The sequence below is a fragment of the Miniopterus schreibersii genome, assembly GCF_964146895.1.
Source record: "Miniopterus schreibersii genome assembly, chromosome: 6".
NCBI classification, from domain to species: domain Eukaryota; kingdom Metazoa; phylum Chordata; class Mammalia; order Chiroptera; family Miniopteridae; genus Miniopterus; species Miniopterus schreibersii.
The window spans coordinates 82,999,623-83,024,213 of record NC_138107.1 but is presented as its reverse complement, the minus strand read 5'-3'; the positions used below and the strand labels follow the sequence as shown (position 1 = coordinate 83,024,213).

General features: G+C 39.5%; 1 protein-coding gene across 1 annotated transcript in view; it reads left to right on the top strand.

Moving 5' to 3' along the window:
- SYNE1 (spectrin repeat containing nuclear envelope protein 1) overlaps positions 1-24,591 on the top strand; it is a 357,645-nt gene that overhangs the window by 110,745 nt on the left and 222,309 nt on the right. Inside the window, exons 18-34 of the mRNA XM_081140676.1 lie at positions 493-695; positions 2,569-2,733; positions 3,194-3,346; positions 4,342-4,485; positions 6,662-6,835; positions 8,699-8,857; positions 9,146-9,310; positions 9,654-9,788; positions 10,945-11,103; positions 11,287-11,495; positions 12,084-12,192; positions 13,938-14,102; positions 14,927-15,094; positions 16,533-16,703; positions 17,493-17,633; positions 21,358-21,518; positions 23,469-23,619. Of these exons, the coding sequence (XP_080996802.1) occupies positions 493-695; positions 2,569-2,733; positions 3,194-3,346; positions 4,342-4,485; positions 6,662-6,835; positions 8,699-8,857; positions 9,146-9,310; positions 9,654-9,788; positions 10,945-11,103; positions 11,287-11,495; positions 12,084-12,192; positions 13,938-14,102; positions 14,927-15,094; positions 16,533-16,703; positions 17,493-17,633; positions 21,358-21,518; positions 23,469-23,619 (2,732 nt within the window). The remainder of the gene's footprint in view (positions 1-492; positions 696-2,568; positions 2,734-3,193; positions 3,347-4,341; positions 4,486-6,661; positions 6,836-8,698; positions 8,858-9,145; positions 9,311-9,653; positions 9,789-10,944; positions 11,104-11,286; positions 11,496-12,083; positions 12,193-13,937; positions 14,103-14,926; positions 15,095-16,532; positions 16,704-17,492; positions 17,634-21,357; positions 21,519-23,468; positions 23,620-24,591) is intronic.

Below are 24,591 nucleotides of genomic sequence, written 5' to 3'. Positions count from 1 at the left end.
AATTTTCTAAATTGCAATTTTCCAACCTATTTTCAGTTCTGAAGATTAAAAGCAAAAAAAAATGGACTAACTTGGATATTTCATAAAGTAAATGAAAACTTAAGTTTGTGTAAAGACCTAAGTTGTAAAATATTCTTGTTTCAATTTGTAAATGGCTGTTATATTTGCTGAAAATTAACTGTAATAGCATTTGACACTCTATATGAGTCCACCTACTTGAGTGTATATAAAATGCGCACAAATACGTATGTCATTTATTGCATTCCACTTATCAGGAACTTTAAATACGTTATAATCTTTAACCTTTATAAATATCTCTGAATGAGATATAACATTCTCAGCAGTCACTGAATAAAATTCTAACATTGCATCTGTTAAATTTCTCATCTAAAGAAATATAAACGCACACCAGTGTAGCAGACCCTAGGAAAAAAAAGGTATGGTGGATATAAAACATAAAATAGAGATTGCCATGTGTTTTATTTGTGTCAGTGGAAGAGGCCGAGAACGTGATGAAATTCATGAGCGAGACCACCGCCCAGTGGAGGAACCTCTCGGTGGAAGTGCGGAGCGTGCGGAGCATGCTGGAGGAAGTGATCGCTAACTGGGACCGATATGGCAGCACTGTGGCTACTCTGCAGGCCTGGCTGGAGGATGCTGAAAAAATGCTGAATCAATCAGAACATGCCAAGAAGGTGAGAGTGCCTCTTACAGCAGGAAAAGAGCACATGTACATTTAAAAATAAGAGAAATTTACAGCCTAGTTCTCTAGGGAGTGTTATATATTTACAACTTTGACTCAAGAATTCTGACGTTGCCTGCAGAGTTACACTTTCAGGTTAGTAAATTATTTTATAGTAAGAAACGCACCTCTTTGTGAGGGTTATGTTCAGAGCTGTTCCCTGTCTGGTCAGGTCAGTGATTGACTTTGTGTTCAGAAGAGCAGCAACTGGTGGAGGGGCGGCCAAACCCAGCGGGCAGCAGGGGGCGCTGTGCTCACGAGGTCTGTACTTGAAAGGCCATGTCCAGGGCACCAGCCCCGTGGATTTCCTGATTTAAGATGAAAACAGCTTTGGCTAACAGTACTATTGAGTCTGTGTAATGTCCTACACCGGTTACGCAGATGCGTCGCTACAGTGTTGTCTCTTTGGATATTCTTTTTTGGATTTTATTAACCCTCAGTCAAGGGTCTCATTCCCAGGAGGAGCGATTTTCCCCCCTCCACTTACTGGTGTATATGTGCATGTGAAAAAGTTACTGCCTTATTTTTAACGTCGCGTACATTTAAAAAGAACATGAAATGGACTGATTTCTATATATACAGGGGTGGGCAAAAGTAGATCTACATTTGTGAGTACACGAAACAGAGTTTCTTCTTGTATTATTCATTTATTAATTATTGTATTATCTGTCTTATTATTATTGTCATTATTTCATATCCTTACTTATGATTTTTTTTTAGGTAATTATGGCTGGTAATTTAAATCTACTTTTGCCCACCCTTGTATATACTTCTTAATGGGAGCCTGACATTTCCCATGGAAAATCAATTTATATGTAAAAGCTATTAAAATGCCAGACTCTTTTAAGAAATACAGTGCATACATTAGAATTACTGCTTGCCATCCAGGATTGCTTCATCTATTATTGTGTTATACAAGTAGATGTGTAATTTTTTAGATGTTTTACCATTTGGTAGTTCATTTAGGTTAAATATTCTAGTGTAGCTGATGGTGCCAAAAACTCTACAGCCATACAGATTTTGGCTTTTCTGATTAGACCACAATGCCCCAGCAGATGTCATATGTGTTAATTTTATCCAAGGAAACATCCCGGCCAGAAACAGAAGTGTTCCCATCTATTTTTAGAGGGAGGACTCCCACACGCAGCTTATGAAATGGATTCTGAATTTTCTCTTGTTATCCCTGCTTTCACTGTGGGGTGTGTGTACATACATTTGCACGTTTAGATGTAACTTGAAATCAGGTGGAAACTGCTTCCTTGCCAGCGGTGTAACCTTAAACAAATAAAGGACGATATTATTGTATTCAGTGTTCCTGGCCCAGATATTTAACTTTTAAATTTCCCTTTGATGGCTTATCTCCGTGGTTAGTAATTATCTTGATAATACACTGTATTCAGATTTTAAAACCTAAAGGCACAGGCCAAAGGTTTGTTTACAATTTTTTGGAGGAAGTTCTGTATTTTCCTATAGTAGCACCTCTTTCATATGACTTTGGTACTGATATTTATTCACCTGGAGACAAGGCACAAGTCCTTTACGCTCAGAGATGCAACTTTTCACCTGTGAGCTAGGAGTAACAGCAAATGGTCATGCTTGTTTCGTCTCCAGCAAAAGAAATGGCGTAGCTGGTCCTATAAAAATACCCTCAGCATGTCCAGTTCCTACTTTTGAAACTCTTCATTAAAAATTGGCATTTTGAGTTAGGATTTACCTTAAATTTGCACAAAATTTCGAACAAAGATACTTCTCTTAGTCTGCTCGCTTTCCTTTTCTTTATTGAATTTGGCTTGTGATCACAACAGTATGCATTGTTCATTGTTTAGGACTTTTTTCGAAATTTGCCTCACTGGATACAGCAACACACTGCCATGAATGATGCCGGCAATTTTCTAATTGAAACGTGTGATGAGGTGGTTTCCCGTGACCTCAAGCAGCAGTTGTTATTGCTCAATGGGCGATGGAGGGAGCTGTTTATGGAAGTCAAGCAAGTATGTCTTTCCAACCTGTGCATGCCTGAAACATGCGTGTATTAGAAATGTTGCGCTAAGCAGCCTGTTTAGAGACTACTTTGTTATTATAACATGGGCTTCTTAAAGCAGAGCCCGGATGTGTTTAGAAGTGTTATATTTCTGCATGGCCCTTTATTCTTTCCCCTAACAGTGGGGGAACGTTACGGAGCTGTATAGTTTGCCTAAGGATTGTATCGCCATGTGGGGCCTACGTGTAGGGACCAATCGATTCATGTTTCAAATCCTAACTCTTCACCTCTGTGCTAGTTCCTTCCTTCCTTTCACGGTACTTGACTGCGAGTGTATCTAAATAAGATTCAGGAATTGGGGTCTTTCTTGCCAGATAGCGCTTCCAGAGAGTACATGGAGCGAAGGTTCCAGGCCTCTGGAGCCTGGGCTCAGTGACCTCCAGTGTTGTCCCCCTTCCTTCTCTTCCCAGTATGCGCGAGCTGATGAGATGGACAGAATGGAGAAAGAATACACAGATTGTGTGGCCGCCCTGTCAGATTTCACAACTGAAGCCCTTAGGAAGCTTTCTGAACCCTTGGAAGTCTCTTTTATTAATGTCAAGTTATTAATTCAGGACTTGGAGGTGAGGGGGCTTTCTGGGCCATAAAGTGGAAAACCTGTTCTCTCTGAAAATAAAGATCAGAGAAGTGGCTCCAGTCATCGCAAAGCCTTTCTGTGTCTCTTCTGACGTGTGTGCTATTCTCATTTGTACCTCAAGAGTTTTTTAAATTGTATTCAAATAAAAAAATCGATTTGAATTTTTGAAAGATGTTTTGGCCATGAAGTAACTTCAAAATAATTTTTTAATTCGGAGATTTTTTTTCCTGCAATCAAATTATAAAGCACTGGAGGGCAACAGGAGCCTGTAGATGACACCTCTAGATAAATGTCTCCAGCAATATAGGATTTACTAAATGAATTGTGCTGCTTGAGTATTTGTAATACCCTGCAGCTCTCAAAATGAAGTAGTGGAGGAGTATTTAATGGCATGGAAAAATTTTCCAATGTAGTATCAAGTGAGAAAAGCAAAAAATAGCATTTTTTTTTTTTTTTTTGGTAAAAATTACAAATGGGTGTAAAACACACACAGGAAGCAATATTAATGATGTATGATGGGTTGGCTCTGGTGATCACTATGTGAGACTTTAATTAAAATTTTCTTTATCCTACTTCATCTCTATTTAATAAATTTTCTGCAATGACAATGTGTTATTTTTTTAAGAAAATAACTTTAATTTTCAACTCAGAGGAATTTCCCCAACTTGTTAACATGCATTTAGCTGATGTAATTTTTACATACTATATTTACACATATGTTGAAAGTGTGAAGATTACTTGAGCATATGTAAACTTAAGGATTTCTGCTTACTTTAAAAGAAAAAAAAGCGTTTATTTATCCATATGCTATTACCAACATATAAGATATTAGTAATGAAAGAAAGCAGTAATCTCCAGAAGTTCATTGTAAGTATAGAACGTCCCACTGTGCATATCGGCTTTTGCCCGGCCTTCTGTGGAATCCTGAAGTTAAAAGGAATGTGCCAGGTGTTAATTTAGCTGTTTCAATGGCTCATGCAGGACATCGAGCAGAGGATACCTGTGATGGATGCTCAGTACAAGATAATCACCAAGACGGCGCACCTCATTACCAAAGAGAGCTCCCAAGAAACAGCGAATGAAATGTTGGCAACCATGTCGGGGCTCAAAGAGCAGCTGACCAAGGTGGGAACATGACACCCTGTGTGGGACCAACACTGCCTTCTTCTGGCCCCACACCTCCTCTGTCACCCGTGGGCAAATCCTTGACTTGTTAGCAAGTCATGCTTTTGTTTCTTATTGTGATTTTGATTTAGTAACTTTGTCGTCCAGTAACTCTGTCATGAGTTTTAAAAATGAAACTCTGGGGCTGATACCAACTATTACCTCTGTCAATTTAGAAGTGTTAGTAGCTGTATTTTATTTTTATTTATTTATTTATTTTTAAAATATATCTTTATTGATTTCAGAGAGAGGAAAGGAGAGGGAGAGAGAGGGATAGAAACATCAATGATGAGAGAGTCATTGATTGAGCCCGCAACCCAGGCATGTGCCCTCACCGGGAATCGAACCCCGATCGCCTGGATCCCAGGTCAACACTCAACCGCTGAGCCACGCCCAGCCGGGCAGTAGCTGTATTTTAATAGAAAGACAAGCTTCTTCAGGCGGACAGGGGACCAATCAAATGTGATGAAACAAAAGGAGGGGGAAGTAGAGGAGGAGGGAGGAAGAGATCAGATATTTAAATGAGAAAGAATTCCAAAATGCCCTTTTTTGATAATTTAGTTGATGGGCCTTTACTCTCAAGAGTACTTATGCTATTTTCTGTTTGCATTGCCACAAAGCTATGGAGACTGTGCCCTTTGCCTCTCACAGAGCTCACCAAAGGCTTAAAATATATACAGTTATGCCACTTCTGTGCAGGGAGCTCAGCAGGTATCAAGAATCAGACATAAGCCTTTTTTATTCTATTGAAGGATTTTCCTTAAGAACTTTGGAAGTTCCACTGGGATTTTTTTATGTTTCTAAAGTTGAATTTTATGAAGATTGTATTGTTTGCACAGTCCATTTAGTTTGGGTAACTAAGTCCTGGTAAAAGAAATGAGTGATTGTATAAATATAAATGAATAGAAGAATTTTGTAATGAAGAATTGGATAACAGAGGAAAAGAAAGCAGAAATATCTGTTAACTAGAAGAGAAAAAATAGACAGCAAATAACCAAATGAAATCATCAGTGGAGAATTAACCAAAAGGGCGAATAGCTGAGGTAGGTGGGTGTAGGAAGAATTACATGACAAAAGAGAAGACTCAATTTGTCAAACTAGCAGATTCCCTTCATTTTATTCCAAATGATGTTAGCGCTTCCTCATCGCAGTGAACCAGTAGCTTTCGTCGCATGAGTCTTCCTTCAGGTAATGTATCCAAGAACATGAGAGCATGAAAATATATATAATTGAAGAAAAAATAAGAATGACCCAGTAACAAGTATGCAATTTCTTTTCCTTGGTTCCCAAAAGCTTTAATAATACTTTGGGAGCAACTCTAAGTAAAATGAGGGGGGACAGAAGTTCTAGGGGAACCGCATGGTCCTGGATTCCAACATGAAGGGGACAAGGCAGACACTTCATGGCTCTCCAGATCTCCAGGAACGGATAGCTTCATCATGAAAATAAAAACAATACAGGTGTATAAAGACAACATTTTTAAAAAGACAAGTGGCACATAAGGGGTGGGCCAAGTCAGACTAGGGAGATGCCCCCTAACGTGGGAGCCCTTGTGAATACATTGGTATGTGACGTGAGCCACTGGGATGAGAAGGGTGTCAGGTGGCGGGAGGAGCAAAGCATGGAGCTGGGGGGAGGTAGGAGAGCACAGGGCCTGTCTGGGAAGGAGGGGTCAAGTTTGTAAGTTTGTCTGAAGTTACGAGTTCAAGTAGCAGCGCTCTTGAACATAAAGCTGGAAGACACAGGTTAGCCTAGATAATGTAGTTCATGGCTATCTTAGGGCAGGTTTTGAGGCTGAAGTGAAGGTGGGTCGCACAGTTTATGAAGAGCGATTTGATGCCGTCTGGGTCACTAACCGCGTCGTTTATACGGGAAACTGCAGTTGAGATGGACGATTGAGATACATTTTCATGAGAACACTCCATGGCATTTATGTATCTCACTGGTATAGTAATATCGTTTTATATATAAAAATTGAGCGATACATGGGAAATATCGTGAAACAGCTGTCTTTGGAGATCCATGAGCACAAAATGACCACATCACGAAGAAATTGTTCCTAAGAGCCGTGAGCAGTGCCCTCAGCTGGTGGCTCTCAATGGCTTTTAACAGAATCTTTGTCTTTGTGTTTTCAAAGGTCAAAGAACGTTACTCCCCGCTCCTCTATGAGTCTCAGCAGCTGTCAACACCTCTGGAGGAACTGGAAAAGCAGATGACGTCCTTCTATGACTCACTTGGCAAAATCAGTGAAATTATAACAGTTCTTGAGCACGAGGCGCAATCTAGTGCTCTTTTTAAACAAAAACATCAGGTAAAAAAAGGTCCCTTTCAGGAGACACAGTTATTTCAAGGCAGGTAATAAGATCGATGTATTACTTAAAATGATAGAAATCCAGTTAAGACAAGAAACATTTTTCTAGACTAATACTGCCAACTCCAAACAAAATACGGCTTGTCCAAAGGTACAAACCCTGTCCACTAGAGATAAAATAAAAATTATTTACATGAGCATGATTTTATAGATAACTTTTGAATTTTATATATTTAGATATATATAAAAAATAGATAATTGCAATCCATTTCTATCCAGTGTTTATAATCTGTGTTTTGTGAGATTTTTTTCTTTGCCTCTAGGACTAGGTCTCTACACAACCGTGAAATTCTGGAAGTGTGCTTGGAGTGATAATCATTTTTATTTGTCTCATTTTCAGTGAGCAGATCTGAATGCAGAAAGCCTCCTGCTGAGTGTTTCAGTTAATTGGCTTAGTTGGTTTATTAGAAATGAACGATCCATCAGAGGAGGGTGAAACTAATGAGCGAGAGATTCGCCACTGCATTAACTGAAATAGGTTCATGGAAGGGAGGCAGCATTGCCTGGTAAAGAGCAGAGAGTATCTGACATGAGTTGGACAGGTATTCAGGTCTTAGATCTGATAAAACAAATTACAGAGCCTTGATTAGCTTTTATTTCCTCACCTTAAAAAACCTAAGTTGAGAGCTTGTTGTGGAGGTAACATTAGGTACTCTATAATCAGACTAGCACATTATATATATATATATATTTATATACTCTGTAACTGCTAGCAATTATTATTATTATTATTATTATTATTGTTGTTAATTGTAAAGAGACGGTGATTATGTCACCAAACCCTATTTTAATGGGTTCTTATATTGGATAAAGATTATTTTCCATTTTGAGTCATAGTGCCATTTCCTACATTCCCAGATTGCTATAAATTCCCATCAAAGAATCCTTCCACAATGAAAATATTTAATATTTAATAATAATAATATTTAACCATATCTCTGTTACTCTTTTACCTCCTAAATCTTCCAGAGGAAAAAGTATGTCTTTATTCTGTTCTGCCAAAGCAAAACAAAAATTTTCCTCTTAGTATTTGAACCTAGATTACCAAAACTAGCATCCAAGTGAGCCTTTTAAAATATTTTTCCAAAGCAACTTGAGGGTGTCAAAATGCAAATGGTGTGGATTCAAATCAGAAAGTGACTGTCTGCCTTGGGCTGGGCTGGATCATTTCCATGCTGTCTGCTGCAGGAATCACTGTGATGCCAGGGCAGGGATCAGAAGTGGAAGGGCCTCTGCCATATGGCTTCTTGTCCTGCAGATCTGTGTCAGTTGTGAGCCGTCCCGAGCCCACTGTCTGCTGCCTCTTGGGGTTAGGATCTGGGGTCCACCGTTTTATCAATGAGGCTGATAGCTTGTGAGCCTTAGAATTCAAATGGTGTCTACACAATTTACACAAATACTATATAATGTTCTGCGTCTGACTCAGTGAAGTATAAAGTGCATTGGTGCTAAACTTACTTAGATTAAAACCTGCTCTGTCGGTTGATTTCATTGTTCTTCGTGCAGTAAACCACATTAGTTGGTTGGAGAAATGCAGGCACCAGGCAAATAACAATTCTGACGCTCTGTCATTCTCTTAATAAGATGGGCATGGAATATTAAGAAAAAAAATCTCAAAAAACTTAAAAAGCCCTGACTACAGCAACTGCTTAAAATTCTTGAAAAAAATTCCTCTGCTTTGGATTTTGTTTATTGCCGATTAAAAGCCTAAAAGCTGTATAATGCTGTTATTATTTTGCAGTCATTACTTTCTTTCTCTTTCTCTCCCTTTTAAATTCTATTGTGTGTTTCCTTCCCTTGTAGGAACTGCTGGCTTGTCAGGAAAGCTGTAAGAAAACCATGGCGCAAATTGAGAAAGGCAGTCAAAGCGTTCAGAAGTTTGTGACCTTGAGCCACGTGTTGAAGCATTTCGATCAGACGAAGCTGCAGAGACAGACAGCAGAGGTTCAAGTTGCCTTTCAGGTACGTTTCTTCCCTGCATTAGGACCGTGAGCGAGGGACAATGCAAAGAACAGAGCCACCGCACATCAGGCTTCCACTCCTGCTAAATGCCTCACTGCTGGTGTTTGGAAACCAAGATTTTACTTCTTTCTCTAATATTAATCGTCATTAATAATAAAGGGGGTCGATTACTCTCATTATAATGACATGTATTCCTTCCAAATGCTTTTTAAAGACAAATATTCCTTAAGAATATGTTACTTTAAATAATGAGAAAGCATCCTATTATGATTATTTTTATAAATCAAGAATATGGTAAAGAAAACTGGAGACTGGAAGAAACACGTGGAAACCAACAGCCGCTTGATGGAGAAATTTGAGGAGTCCCGGGCAGAGCTGGAGAAGGTGCTCCGGATGGCGCAGGAGGGCCTGGAGGAGAAGGGGGATCCCGAAGACCTCTTGAGGCGACACACTGTGAGTTGATCCCTGTCATTGTGGAATCCAGGGGTTAGGATCTCCCATAGCCTTCTAGAATATTCTACCGTATTTGAAAACGGCAAATATTTTTTTTCTAAAAATTAAAAAGTATTCATTGAATGTTATTTGTGGGTGGCCCCTGAGTCATAACTCTAGGTGATTATAGTTCACTTCTGAAAGACACACGCACAGCAACAGTAGTTACAGGAGGTTTGGAGAGGGCAGCAGCTGGCTAAGAGCTCGCTCAGAGGGGTGACCGCTTGCTTATGACACAGCGTCCGATGCCGCTGTGATTCTTCCCGCACCCTGAACCCCTCCCTCCCTCTCCGTGTTGCGTCAGGAGTTCTACAGTCAGCTGGACCAGCGGGTGCTCAACGCTTTCCTGAAAGCCTGCGACGAGCTCACCGACATCCTGCCTGAGCAGGAGCAGCAGGGCCTGCAGGAGGCGGTCAGGAAGCTCCACAAGCAGTGGAAGGTGAGTGGGGACATAGAGTCATGGGTGATGCGAGAGAGCATGAGGGTGCTAAGGTTCAACTGCTTGAGAAACTCAGAGATTCAGGAAAGTCACCGGAACTCCTCCCATTAAAGAAAGAAAGAACTTGCATAGAACATGATGAAATGATAAATTTTGTTATTCCTATTTTTAGTAACAGCACTTTATTATCATATTACTTAAGAGTGCACTTTTTCTTTCCTGATTTTATTTTTTTTTTGAGCAGGAATAATATGGGTGTTTAACTTTTTCAGCAACATTTAGTGAGCTCTTCTCATCTCAGTAAATACTGCTAGGTATATTACTGGAATTTTACCTAACATAATTTATACACATAAACATTTGCTGTTCTCAAGGATTTTATCATCTGGGTGAGAATAGTATGATGTAAAAATATAAATAAAAACATTTATTGGTTAAGAATTCAGTGATGAGCTAAACATAATTATTTTCCCCAAGGAGCTTAGAGTCTGATAAGAAAGATTATTAGTCACAAATAATAAAAGTATAATATATAATTGGTCCAGAAAAGTACAAGCAGTGTATTTAGGAGAACTTTGAAGGAGAGAGGAGGGCCTGCTTGGAAGCCAAAAACAAGCAAATCAAGTGATCAGTCCTAAGCTAGGACTTTAAGAAGCAAAGATCTGGGGGTGGGGGTGAGGGTGAAACAATATTTCTTCCAATAACTAAACCCACTAAGGGTTCCTTGCTTCCGCCCTTTGTGTTTCGGGTATAACATCTGTCCTTCCCATCTCGTAGGGTTGTTGACAAACCCAAAAGGGATACATGCCGGGGGAGGGTATAGGGCACTGGATTGTGATTTAAATCTAGATTCAAGCCTACCTTTTTCTACTTGCTCCTAGGCCTCAATGGTCTAATCTTGAGAATGGGAACATTAATACCGCATGGGCCATTGTAAAAGTGAAATAGAATAATCCCAGCTACCCACTGTGGGATGAAAGGATCCGCTGTGGTCCCAGTACTTGGAAAAGTACAGAGCTCAGAGGCTGGGTGCAGACTGAACTGATGGTACCAGTTGGCCCTAAAGGGAATGTTATATGGGTTTTGTCACTTTAGTTGGAAAGGGACCTAATTGGTAATGGTGTCATGTTTTCCCCAATCATCCTGTGGACTGTAGGATCTTCAAGGAGAAGCCCCATATCATTTGCTTCATCTGAAGATCGAGGTGGAAAAGAGAAAGTTTCTGGGCTGCATAGAAGAGTGCAGAGCTGAGCTGGACCGCGAGACCGCGCTGGCGCCCCAGGAAGGCAGTGAGAAGATGATCAAGGAGCACAGGGTAGGCCACCCCCCCTCCCCCAGTGCAGTCACCGATGCTTTGGTTTGGATCTGGAAACACTAAATAGCTTAATTACTCTACACCGATAGTCTAAATGGAATCTTCCTTTGTTCTTTTCTGTGAAAATATGAAAATATTGCATGGCTTCTCACAGGGATTATATCTATGTTTATTGCTCGTTAGATCTTCTTCAGTGACAAAGGGCCGCATCACCTTTGTGAGAAAAGGCTGCAGCTCATTGAGGAGCTGTGTCTGAAGCTCCCAGTCCGGGACCCAGTCCGGGACACACCTGCAACCTGCCAGGCAACTCTGCGAGAGCTCCGAGCTGCCGTGGAGGCCACCTACGCGAAGCTGGTGGAGGACCCCGACAAGTGGAAGGACTACGCCGGCAGGTAGCCCTGGGCTTGCTCCCAGATGAGGACATGGTCTATCTTAATTCTGTTCATTCAAAGATGATTACGAAACAAGAAATGACATATGGCTCATCCTGTGCAATGAAGAAACATCAGATTGTGTGATGTTGCTCACGTGCTTATATAAAAACGCTTCATTCAATTTAAAAAATGGTTTTCAGTTAAAACCGGTGACTCAGATGTGATCTCTTTGGCTCATCTCTTTGTCTTGTATTGCCACATATCCCCAAAGGGGACTTCTGACTTTTTAGGGTTATGTCTCACTCGGGTGGGGACATGTAAGGCCAGTCCTCATACCCAGGTGCTCAGGCCCGGGCATAGACACATCCCTTTCCTCAGCTGAGCTCTGCCTGCTCTGCTGTGGCTTCCCCCCAAGTTCCTGAGCACAGAGGTGGCCCCGCCTGCCCTGAGCTTCCTATTTCTTTAAGGAACAGTTTCCAGGAAATTTGTTAAGCGGTTTGCTCATCACATGAGTGTTGAGTTTCCATGAAGAATTCGTCTAGAAAGTGTATTATAACCATCCTGATATGCTCTGCCTTTAGTAAGATAAGACCTGTGTTATTTCAGAGTTTCTGAGCTCTCATCGTGGATCTCTGCAAAGGAGACACAACTGAAAGGGATTAAGGACGAGACCATCGATGCTGCCAACCACGGGGAGGTGACACGGGTTGTAGCGGTGAGTCCCGGGGCATTTTTTGCTACTGGAGAATTTCCATTAATCAAAAAAATGATAGACAATCTAACTGATGTCTTCTTTACTTTCTATGAAAAATTAAGTTCCTGAAAATTAAAAATAAGTCTCCTTGTGAGAACTATAGGGATTTATTCTATTGAATCATTGTTGGCTTTGAGACTGAGTCATGCTCAGTGGTGCCTTAAATACATCTCTGGAGAATGGGGAACCCTGGGAGGAAAATCGCACGCGTGGGTGTATAACACAGCAGAGAGTTAAGAACTGTCACAGAAAACAAGAGCGCTGTAGGTTTTTTATACAATGCATTTCAGCCATTCAAAAACCAAGTCACAGAAAATGAGGGGTTTGGGCAAGATCTCAAAGCATTCTTGCTATGACCCATTCAGCCTGGATTGTATCAGCCCCATGAACTTGGGGACAGCCTGATAACCCAGCCGTGACAAAGCCTCAGGTCTGAACCACTTTGCGTTCTGTGAGTGGCACCCAGCAACCCTCTCCCTCTTATCTTGGCTCTTAGTATTACAGACACTTGCTATTGTGAAAATTCTTTATTGTTCAGTGTTTCGAACCCTTGCAAGTCACATAGTTGCTGTTAATGAGAATATTTTTTTCCTTTTTCTATCCTCTAAGTTTCATTTTTTTTATATTAAAATTATAATCCCCTTAAATGCTAGAGGTGCTAAATAATATCATGCTTTACCAATGGAAGGGTATCCATATAGCATGGGGCAAAAGTAGATTTACAGTTGTTTGTATGGAAAAGACATGCAGGTTATGATTATTACACTAGTTTTATTAACAGTTTCATGTACTCACAACTGTAAACCTACTTTTGTTCTGTATTTACTGCTGGTTACTATTATAGTAGAAAAAAATTATTGCTGTAGAAGGAAGAGATCACTTGTTTCTGGAACCAACCATTTTCCGGCTGGCGTGCGTTTGCCCTGTGTAAGACCCTCTGGAGCAAAGCGCATGGTTGGAGACCAGCCTGCCCTCGTGCTACACAGAGCCGGTGTCAGAGGGAGAGTCCGCCCGAATCACTCTTCCCTGGGTCCCCTGCCCTACAAGTGCTGAGGCCCCGGAGTCTTTCTGGCATTGTCTTGGCCAATTAACTTTCCCTTCCGGTATTAGAATTGTGATCCTGTTTGTGTATCTTACTATCTGGGGAACTGACTTCTAAAAGTTAACAAAAATGAAGCATGAAATATTAGTTAATAAAGTTAAAATAAATCTTTATGTTATCTTTAATAATATTCAACAAGTAAACTCTTCAATAAAAGAATCAGCTAACTAAAAAAAGGATTCTTTTCTTCAAAAAATACCCGGTTCCTTCCAGCTCACAGAAAGTAAGGTAACAACAAAGTACATTGTATGTTATAATTCCCAGTTTTGGCATCACATGTTCTTCTACAGTACTTTTAGGAGTGTCTTTGTTGTGATCCAGGGAATCTTTAAATATCTAACCGTGTAATTATGAAGGAATTTTTTGGTATAGAGAGTACTGACTTTACACATAAGGTATTGGCATTGAAGAAACATTTCTTTCTCACAACTGTAGATTCTTGTTACAGACCTGAACAAAGTGAAATACACAGCACTCCACTGGGGAGTGAATGTCTGCCATTCCTACCTACATCTCACATACCTTCTTAGGTGGAATCCTTTCTTGCTGGAAAGTTATGGTTCACAATTGTATTTTGTTCATCAAAAGTGTTCTTCCATTCCAGGAGATAAGAAATGGAGTTACCCAAAAAGGGGAAACTCTCAGCTGGCTGAAATCCAGGCTTAAAGTCTTGCTTGAAGTTTCATCTGAGAAAGAAGCCCAAAAGCAGGGAGATGAGCTGGCAAAATTGTCTGGGTCCTTCAAGGCTCTCACAACTTTGCTGTCAGAGGTATATCACTTAGTCACTCTGGGTGAGGAATCTGGGAGGTCCTTTCTCTTTTGGTCGTAGTTGAACAAGTACGTTTATAAAGAAATCTTAGTTGAAATAGAATAGTTGATATTTACTTATATGAATATTGGTGGGAAAGGTGAGTAGGGTGTTTGAATTATGGTCTGTGCCATTATTGGATATGTTACTTCAGAGTAAGGATCTGTAGCTGAAGTACAAAGCTTATCAGATCCATACTGTTTTACTCTTATAAAAGCATTACTTCATAGTCAGTTTAAGGAACATCACAGTGGTTAAACCCTCAGGCTTGAGAGTCAAACAAACTCAGAGTTAGAGTGTAACTCTGGTACCCCACTACATATATAACCTTGAGCTTGTCATTATGAACCTTGAGCTTGTCATTTAATTTCTCTGGGGCCTTGTTTTTCTTACTTGTTAAACAGAGCTAAAAATATGCCAAAAAGTGATGTCAAGAATTGAATGCAATAATGTATATAAAGCACTTAATACAATGCCTAGAACAGAGTAAATGCTATCACTAAAGCCTAGTAATAAAATATTCAGTGTTTAGCCTGCAACCCAGTAAAGTCACTTTTAGGCAAGATCCACTCATTTTAAACTTCTTGATATACACCTCAATGTTTATATTCCTTTATAGATTAGAATATACAAACCTTCTTCTTCATTTCCAATAGGGCCACTTCCACCCTCGGCGAGGATACTTTCACTCACCGGGTGGTCGTACAAGTCTAATGGGTTGTGCGTGGAAGATAATGTAAAGTAGAATAGAGCATATGGCTTACAATTTTTTCATGGAAACCTAGGTTGAAAAGATGTTAACCGATTTTGGGGACTGTGTCCAGTACAAAGAAATAGTCAAGAGTTCCCTGGAAGAGTTAATTTCTGGTTCTAAGGACGCCGAGGAGCAAGCTGAGGAGATCCTGGACGCCGAGAGCCTGTTTGAAGCGCAGCAGCTCCTCCTTCGTTGCCAGGTAAATGCCTCTTTACCCAGGGCACATGCAGCTCACTAGCTGGCTGCTGCCAGGGCCAGAGAAAGGGGCAGCACGTGCACCGGCTGAGGGCGAAGGACGGGCGGGAGGGGGCTTGCGGGAAGCAGCCCCGCGAATGGGTCAAAGAACCCAGCGCTTCTGCTCTCTCTGTTAAGATTAACTATTTCAAAGATTCTGTATGATAGATTCTCAGCCTGTATGACTTGATGGTATCAAAAAGACGAGAAAATATTGTGAAGGGAGAGTTGGTTCAGCTGTGAAAACCTTCATGAAACTCGCAAATTGTCTGTTTCAAAACAGAAACTGGAGCCTGGAGATATTTGCTTCATATTTGAGGTCAATGTTCTGTTTCCACTATCTAGAAACCTCACTTTTAAATTTATAATTTTGAATATATCTTAGTTTGGGGAATTATAACTTACACAAAGTACCAGACTTTTCAGGAGAGCATGCTTATATTAAACTGGAAGTAAAGAAATTCTGGCCCATATATTGATAAAAAGCAATTTTATCCAGTTTCGCTTGTCAAACTCAATATAAGTGGGAGTTTAATTCAATAAAATATTTTAATGACAAAATTCTAGCTAACTTAATGCATAGCAAATGCTAGCTAATTATATATAGTAATATATAAACTGGAAGTTACACTAAAAGTATACATAAAATGGCAGCTTCTAGACTTTATAGATGTACTTATAATTATAAAAAGGCTATGGGTACAAAAAAGTTAATACTTGGTGTTACTTTGTTCTCAATTATTATAAGTCGTGCTTGGGTTTCAGTTTAATTCAGAGAAATATGAGATTATAAATATTTACATTAGTGTTTTAAAACTTCACATTTCTTGGGTCAGGTGCTTGGTTATGTGTGTGTTTATTTGTGAAAATTCATGAGCCGTACGCTTGAGATTGGCATACTGTTCTGTTTGTACATTATAATTCAATAAAAAGTTTATTTTAAAACATGACTTTCCCCAGATATCTCGGCAGATTAATCATTCTGAATATTCCCAGGAATTAAGTTTCTTAATATTAGCATGTTTTTAGAGCATAAGTAGCTTTTAAAAATGGAGTTAGGACTTTGTGTATTTAAGCAGAAAATAATTACTTTAGGAGAATCTTATCAAATGAATAGTTTTGCCAAATTCCTTCTGGAGTATTGCACAACATGCTAACTGTTGTCTGAATTTGCACACAAATTAAAACACCAAGACCAAATTAATTATGTTGCTTACCATTAAAAACACAAAATATTTATAAATAATGTGCATTTTTGAGTAACGCACAGTCCTCATTGCTGTTTTAACTGTTGAAGTTGACCTTAAAATACAGTTTGGGCCCAGGCTGCATGGGTGTTTATGTCCCTGCTTAGCCCCTTAGAGAGTAACATTTATGTCCACCTGTTGAACAAATGCTTCCAGCAAAAGACCAAGGGGATCTCCGCAAAGAAGAGGGACGTGCGGCAGCAGATGGCACAGGCTGGGCAGGGAGAAGGTGGGCTGCCCGGCCAAGTGCAGGAGGAGCTGCGGAAGCTGGAGGGCACCCTGGCCGGCCTGGAGCACAGCAGGGAGAAGCAGGAACGCCGCATCCAGGTGCGAGACCCGCGGCCCAGGGCTGCGGTCACTTCCCCCCACGGGTTCCATCTCGGGGCAGTGGAAGAAAATGTCAGTTTCCACCTTTGCTGCTCTAATATGACGTTAACTGTTTACACGAGTTTTCTCTTTTACTAAAATATCAGCCTTATGGGGGGGCCACTATAAGTAGCACATTTGCCAGCCTGGATGCTTAAGGAGAAAGACTGAGGACATGACTCAGTCACAGAGCAGTGCTGGGTAATAAAGTCAGGATCTTAATGCCCGTTTGTCTGAATCCAGAAATTGACACAGAATTATTTCCCATTTCCGTGGTCCAGCAGACACACGGTTATACTTCGTTGTGATCTGGACACATTCCCCGAAATAAAGTTTTTGAATTTTGCCCCATGCTCACTGCTGACCCCCCTCCTTCTCCCTCTCCCTTCACCCTTCCTTTTTTCTCTTTTCATTTTTTTTTTTTTTTTTTGAGAGAATCTGAGAGGCTTTCTTTTCATTTGTCCCTTATCTACATTTTAAGTAATATCTTAGATTCTTAGGATATTACAGCTGGTAGAAAAGTCAGAGTCCTGGTCCACACATACTCTTTTCATAGATGAACTGAGACTCAAAAGGGAAATTCTTGTAGAATCCATTAGGGTCATGTTTATGGAGTTTAACTGGGTGAAATTTAAACAGAGAGTTAACTACAAGTTACCAGCCTGACAAAGAATAGAAATGTGAACAGTATTTTGTGACATACTTTGATAATTCATAACATTATATGTTGTTCATTTTTTTCAAATTTAGGTCACATTAAGAAAATGGGAGCGATTTGAAACCAACAAAGAGACAGTTGTCAGATACCTTTTTCAAACAGGCTCCAGCCATGAGCGCTTCTTGAGCTTTAGCAGTTTGGAAAGTTTATCTTCAGAATTGGAACAGACAAAGGTATATCAGTAAGACACAGAGTCCCTGGGTACTTGTTATTCAGAAGAAAAACTGTGTTTCCACTCCTATTACTATTAATTATTGTAATTATGCATTTAATCAATACCTATTATTTATTGATCGTCCGCTCTTCAGTACACTGGTCAAGTCTCTCTGGGGAATGAAAACATAAGATTTAAACAGCAAGAACTGAAAGAAAGTTTTCATTAAAGTGGGAAGTAGTTCCCTAATAGATGAATGCATTAATTTTTTTTTTTTCTTCTGAAGGCAGTGATATTTTTACCTGAACCTTGAAGATTAGATAAAGACATAGAAAAACAGAGTTTGGGGCAGAAAATGAGCAATCCTGAAATAAAAAATGGCATAAAGTATAAAAGTGTTGGATATGGGGATTCTGTGTTGTAGAGCAGAAAATGAACTACACTTGTAAAGCAAAGACGCTCTAGGCAACATGGAGCCCTTAAGGGTTTTTAAGGAAGAATCGTGTGATCAGAGCTGCACTTCAGGGAGATGATTTGAAGCAGGTGTGGGAACCTGGAAGGGTGAAGGACTGGAGTCTGGGATCAGATTAGAAAGGTATTGCATCTGTGCATGAATATGGCCATGCATTAGGGTAAAGGGGATGGCAGTGGGGACAGATGCAATGGATGGAGTGAAGGAAAAGATGATCCCCAAGGTTCTGAGCCCACAGAGACGGTTGGGGTGAGATGGGAACTTGAAGGAGTAACTGTTAGTGGATAGAGGACCCACTGGTATGACATACTGAGTCTTAGGCTCCGGGGGGGGGGCATCCAAGAGATGGTATTTAGTGGTAACCCTCACTGAGCACCAGCTTATATGCTAAGCGCCTTGGACACCAGGGGCAGATCAATAAATTTATACAACGCATTTAGAGACTTGCACAGGTTATTTTGGTTTCTGGTTCTGTGTTTTGGGTTTATAAAAAGACTGAATTAGTATAAAAATGTGTTAGCCAATGTATGAGAAAGAGGACTATTTTATCTGTCCCTTTATGCCTTTAGCAAGTAAATCTTTATGCTTCTACTTTCTTACCAGTGAAAGGCTTCTCGGTGTTTCGAATACTGCTCAGTTTCATACTGCTAGCTTCCAATTACTTCTCCTATTAGTAACTAACTGAGGAATTTGAAGTTTTATAAGGCCACAGAATCTTTCAATTCTGTATGATTTTAATTATTTTCTATATTAAAATATGTCACCATTTTTATAAATACGACTATAGTTATTGGGTTATCACATGGGGCTTCCACCCAGATTCCACGCAGCATTTCTGTGGCTCTATCTAATTCCTTTGAATTGGTTTCTCAGCTACAAATGCAACAAATATAACCTTTCTAGTCTTATTATTAAAATTATCCTTAGCCAATGATCTCGCCTACTTTGGGATTGGCTTAATAATGTCAGCTAACATTTACTGAACATATACTAAAGGCTGGTCTAATCACTTGATGTTTATCATCTCCTTTAATTCTACCCAAACAGTTCTAAAGAATAGGTACCACTGTTAATCCTGTCATATAAATGAGGAAAACTAAGGTACATCGTTATTAATGAATTTGTTCAAGATTTTAGGTTTGCTAACTGGTGAGGCTGGGATTCACACCCAAGAGGTCTGAGTCCAGAGCCCATTCCCTTAGCTGCTATATTATGCTTTCATTACAAAACCGGGCCCTTTTATTAACTGTTGACATGCGCTGCTCCACAGGCACGTTTAAGCTGGAGTCATTGTTCTCGTTTCTTTGCTCACCTGCCATTGCTAATGCAGCCTTCATTCCAGCCGTGGCCCTGGAGTGGCTGTGCTTGGGAACGCGAGCGCCGTCTGCCTGCCAGTATGTGAGGGTGTTTGTGGCACTATCACGTTTAATCTTCACAACAAGGCGTTGCTGACGAGTGTCGGAAAATTCAGTTATATGGCTCAAGGTCACACAGCTAGCGAAGGACAGAGCCTGGTTCCCACTCCAGGCCTATCTGACGCCAGAGTCCGTGCTTTCCTGCTGATTCCTGCTGCCACTCATGTCGCCTTCTTAGATGTAGAGATAAAGCCTTACAGTGTTATTCCTTTTCTGTTTAATTTGCCCTTTATCGACACCATTCTGTTCTTTGAATTCCTTTGCATTGTGCTTGCCCCATACACATTGAATGTATATAAACAATTTCAAACATAACTCTACTTTCTCCATGGTTTTTCCTTGGTTCTGGGAAACACTAAGGGAAAAAATACTATTTTATACTTCTGACTCTATTTATGGGACTCTGAAAGATTATGCTGTGAATTTAGTCTTCACAATTGAATCCACAATGACTGTAAGCTCACATGTAGCCATTGTGGGTGCTTACAAGCTCAGAATTTAAAGCTGTGACATTAGCAAAGCCCATATTTTAGGATATTGTAAACCTCTCTACCATAACGAAGCTGTACTTATTCATTTTTAATTTCTTAAATTGCAGGGTATTTCTCTCTAATAATGTTGATATTTCTGTGAGGACATTAAATCTTTTAAACTTGACGTTATAATAGGATTATGTAGTAACCCTATATGGCATTATGTGATAATTCTAGGAGATGCTCTGGGAAAAGATGGCTATTAGGAGTCTGATTCTAAAAAATTATTTACATTGGATTTCTACATTACGTACTTCATAGATGGTTGTTTGTGATGAAAATTTAAACACAATGAGAAGGAACAAAAATAAACACTAGTTAATTTTTTTCACTCAAGATTATCCCTTGGTTTACATTTTTAATTCAGTATTCAATATATTTACCTGACAAAATTAACAGCTAAAATTTACCAGTGCCTCAAATATATTACATTAATTTTCAAATTAAGGTAGTTCACCATTACTGAAAATCATTGTGTGAACTTTATAAATTATTTTGTCCTCAATTTCACATGTGGGACATAAAATTATAGTAGGTACTTGCCAGAGTGCCAAGCACTTAAAAATGAAGTTACTGATTAAATGCTGACAATAAACTACAAGAAGAGCATCGCGGCATTTCATACGAAAGAGCCAGAGTCTGAAAAGTAATTCTCCAAAGTCCAACAGCTGGTAATGAGCAAAGCCAGGATTCTAGTCCAGGTGTGACTGGTTCAAAATCGTCTCTTCTTTCCATCATGTAGTATGTGGATAAATAGAAAATGAGTTTAACAGCATTAACATCATATTATACCTCTTTTCAGAGCACTAGTTAACAAAATGTTTCTTTATAGTAAATAACAGTGGTACTCTGTATTGACCCAGATAGTCTTCAATTAAATAAACAAATTTTTATATTTATTGCCCTGGGCATTTATTATCTCTATGATTGAAAAAATTAATCACTATTGATCATTTCCTCAACTGGCCTATAATCTAACATATTTGCGGGTAAGTTAATTATTATAATGCAACTCAGAATTCTAAACAGTAAACCCACACCAGGAAACAGTGGAAAAATATTTTTGTGAGAATTGCTGGATAACTGTGAAGGCATATGTGTGGTTGTGTATATAAAATGAAAATAATTGAGCGAAGTCTGTTTTAGCCCTGATGAAAACACGTCTGTTTTATTGCTCAGCATATTACATGCTAATGTTCATACATGTATGAATCTGTCCATCCACGCAATCTGTGGGAGACTCTGCAGTCCACATATGCAGTTTATCTGAGGGTGGAGTTTAATAAAAGATGCCCTCCTAACAATTATGTTACATTTTTCTAGGAGTTTTCCAAGCGAACAGAGGACATCGCGGTCCAGGCTGAGAATCTTGTGAAGGAAGCTTCAGAGATACCGCTCGGGCCCAAGAATAAACGGCTGCTTCAGCAGCAGGCCAAGTCCATCAAAGAGCAAGTCACAAAATTAGAAGCCACACTCGAAGAAGAGTATGTGCTTGACAAGTCCTAAGCTTCCGTCTCTGAGATAAAGTTCATACAGTCTTTCCTGTACATTGTATTCTTTATCAGCTCACAGTGTCTGTGTAGTGCAGCATGTTTTGAGGGGACAACTCACAGTTCAGAAGGAAGGACCAGCAACACAGAGGCCAACATCCAGAACAGAGCAGGAAAATGCAGGGATGTGGGTGTTGCATCGGAAACTGATTCTGTTTGTTGAAAAAGCCATATCTATTACATTCTGTGGCCTTCGTACACTGGAGAGGGGATCTCAAACGAGAACCAATATTGAAAATCATTTTGAGAGGGAAGAGGAGATGTTTCGGCCGTGTAGGTTCTGGGCCTCAGTACATGTAATGTAGTCCAAATGTCTTCATCTCCAAGCTCACAGAGCTCGGTAACAGTGCCTCAGTATTCAGATTCTGCTGACTGATATTCTGTTTCCAAAAATTAACTTCAAAAATCTATTTTATTTTTAAATACTTAATATTTGTTCACCTAAAAAGGAAGAAAGAATGGTTTGGCCTATGATATCCTGATATGTACAAAATATACACCCCCCAAAAAAAAAAATTGGAGGGAAAAGACATGAGAATATGGCCATTTTCCTCAAAATAATATGGCTGAACATTCCTATTTCAAAAGTTATTTAGTGGCAAATCGCTGACACATTCTTAAGGTATAAGACATAATTTCTAAAATGGATTTTGAAATGTAAAACTTGTTTTTATACTCTTAACACCTTGAAATTAAGACTGTGCATTGCCTAAACTTAGAAGTTTGTTAAATAGTTTATTTAAAGGAGATTATGACTCTAAACTTTGAAAATGTTAACTATTCAATATTACTCATCAAGGTATAGAAATAGTAACATTTAGAGTTTATTGGGAGGAAAGCTACTTTTATGAGGAATATCTGTTTGAATCAATCTTTATTTTATTTGGAAACTTGCAATATAATGTAGCTTGTGTTACCTATACTGATGAGCGCATTAGGCACATCCAGGGTATGCCTTTGAGACTGCAATATTATTTAATTTGACAATCAATGATGCCATTGTATTTTTCTTAATGTCTTCAAGTGCCTTTTGGTAAAGAGGAAAATTCTTTCACTTTTTTTTTTTTTTTAAGCAAAGAACTTATCAGTGCAATGATAGACTTTAAGTTTCTTACTCTTTTCCAAACTGAAAGCCATAATGACATGGATATATATGCATAGCTAATACAAACCAGAAATCTATAGCTAAAGTTTTGATCACTAGATTTATTACAAATAAATCCCAAATAGTCTAAAAGCAGTTTGGGTGCTCATGTACAAGGATTTATAGAAGTATTTTGGAATCAAGACCATACAGACATGTGAGAATAGCTGAAGTTGCTGTAGATTATAGGTTGGAGGCTTAGCTCTAATGACAGAGCAGTTCCTGCCTGTCCACATGGAATTCAAGTTACAAGTTCTATCTTAACTCATAAAGATGCATTTTAAGGATCCTGGAGCAGAAAGCATCACTGTAGTATCTCTCCAATAAGAGCAAGAGGACCATGTCCACAAAAGTAGGACTGTAAAACGTGTATGCACTGGAATGTATGCAGGCAGTTTATTTAAACACATCCTGGCAGCTAAGGGTCACAGGCAGTTTAACTAGATTAGACCTGGATTCAAACCCCTTTGGGCCCAGCCATATTTTGTTCAAAGCACAATTCCATTCCTAACACATGTAGATGCTATCTCGTTAAATGCTCGCCCTCAGAGGAGATAGGAAGGCGAGAACTGGACAAACTAGTCCCATCAAATGTGCATTTCCCCCTCTATTCTAATAGTTTCAACTTTGGCACGATCACCAATATCTTACCTATCTTTTCACCTGGCGATTTAAAGGAAAATGTTTGTTGTTCTTAATTAAAATGCTGTATTTTATTTACTTAATTTGGTTAATTTTAGTATTAAAACCATGGAAATGGTGAAAAACAAGTGGGATCATTTTGGCAATAATTTTGAGACCCTGTCCGTCTGGATAACTGAGAAAGAAAAAGAACTCGATGCCTTGGAGACGTCGCCATCTGCCATGGACATGCAAATCAGCCAAATTAAGGTGACCTGCTCACACGTTTGTTGCATTTATAATCCATGTCTAGCTTCTAACAACTCCTTCTTACATTTCACCAAATGCTATTTGGCCCCAGGACAAGTCTTTCATTGCTGTGTGACTCTATTAAAATTAAATTCACACCAATTGCTGAGCTAAGAGGTCTTGATTGACACCGGGCAATGGTTTATAGATGGAATTATGTGTTAATATTGTCTGACTTAAGCATTCAAAGTCAATATTGTGTGCAATACCATTAAAATGATTTTATGGTTAATTATTCTTTTCCTGGATTTTGAATTAACCCCGTTGGAGTGCTCTGTTGACTCATTTATGCAGACCGTAGCCATCGCCTGTAACTGCGCTTACAGAATTATCCCGATGTCTAGTTCAAGCATTAGTGCTCTTTACCCTCACAAAGCACAGGGGGAGAAATTACTTTCCATAGGTGAAGCAATCAGACCCCATTGCCCCAGTTCTTGCACTTGCGACGCCCTTCAGGGTGTGGACTAAGGTTCTGAGATACCTGAGCGCCCCAACTCCAGAATAACCATGTGCACAGACTCTCACTGTCCCCTTCATTCAGGTAGTTTAAGAAAAGGTGGGCTGAAAGAAATGAATTGTGTTTGTTTCTCCTTTCTTTGTGTATCATTTTTACACAAGACATTTAAAAAATTCAGCCACTTCTTTTTCTATCTCGGCCCATTTTATTGGAACGGGAAAGCCCTCTGACCTTTCATGCAATTAAATACAGTAAAATGAATGCCTGGGTGAGGGAGCATTTCACATTGTGACTCAGAGCAAATTGCCATGAGAGGTGGGAGGTGCAGCATGGCTCAGCTCGGATCTCGTGCTGTGCAGATCTCCCTGGTTTATCACGGCTCTTTCAAAACCGAGGCTACAGGGAGCCTGGTACGCACAGCCTGCGTATGGCTTGTGTTTCTATCAGGAAAAACATGTCAAGCCTTTAAGAATATT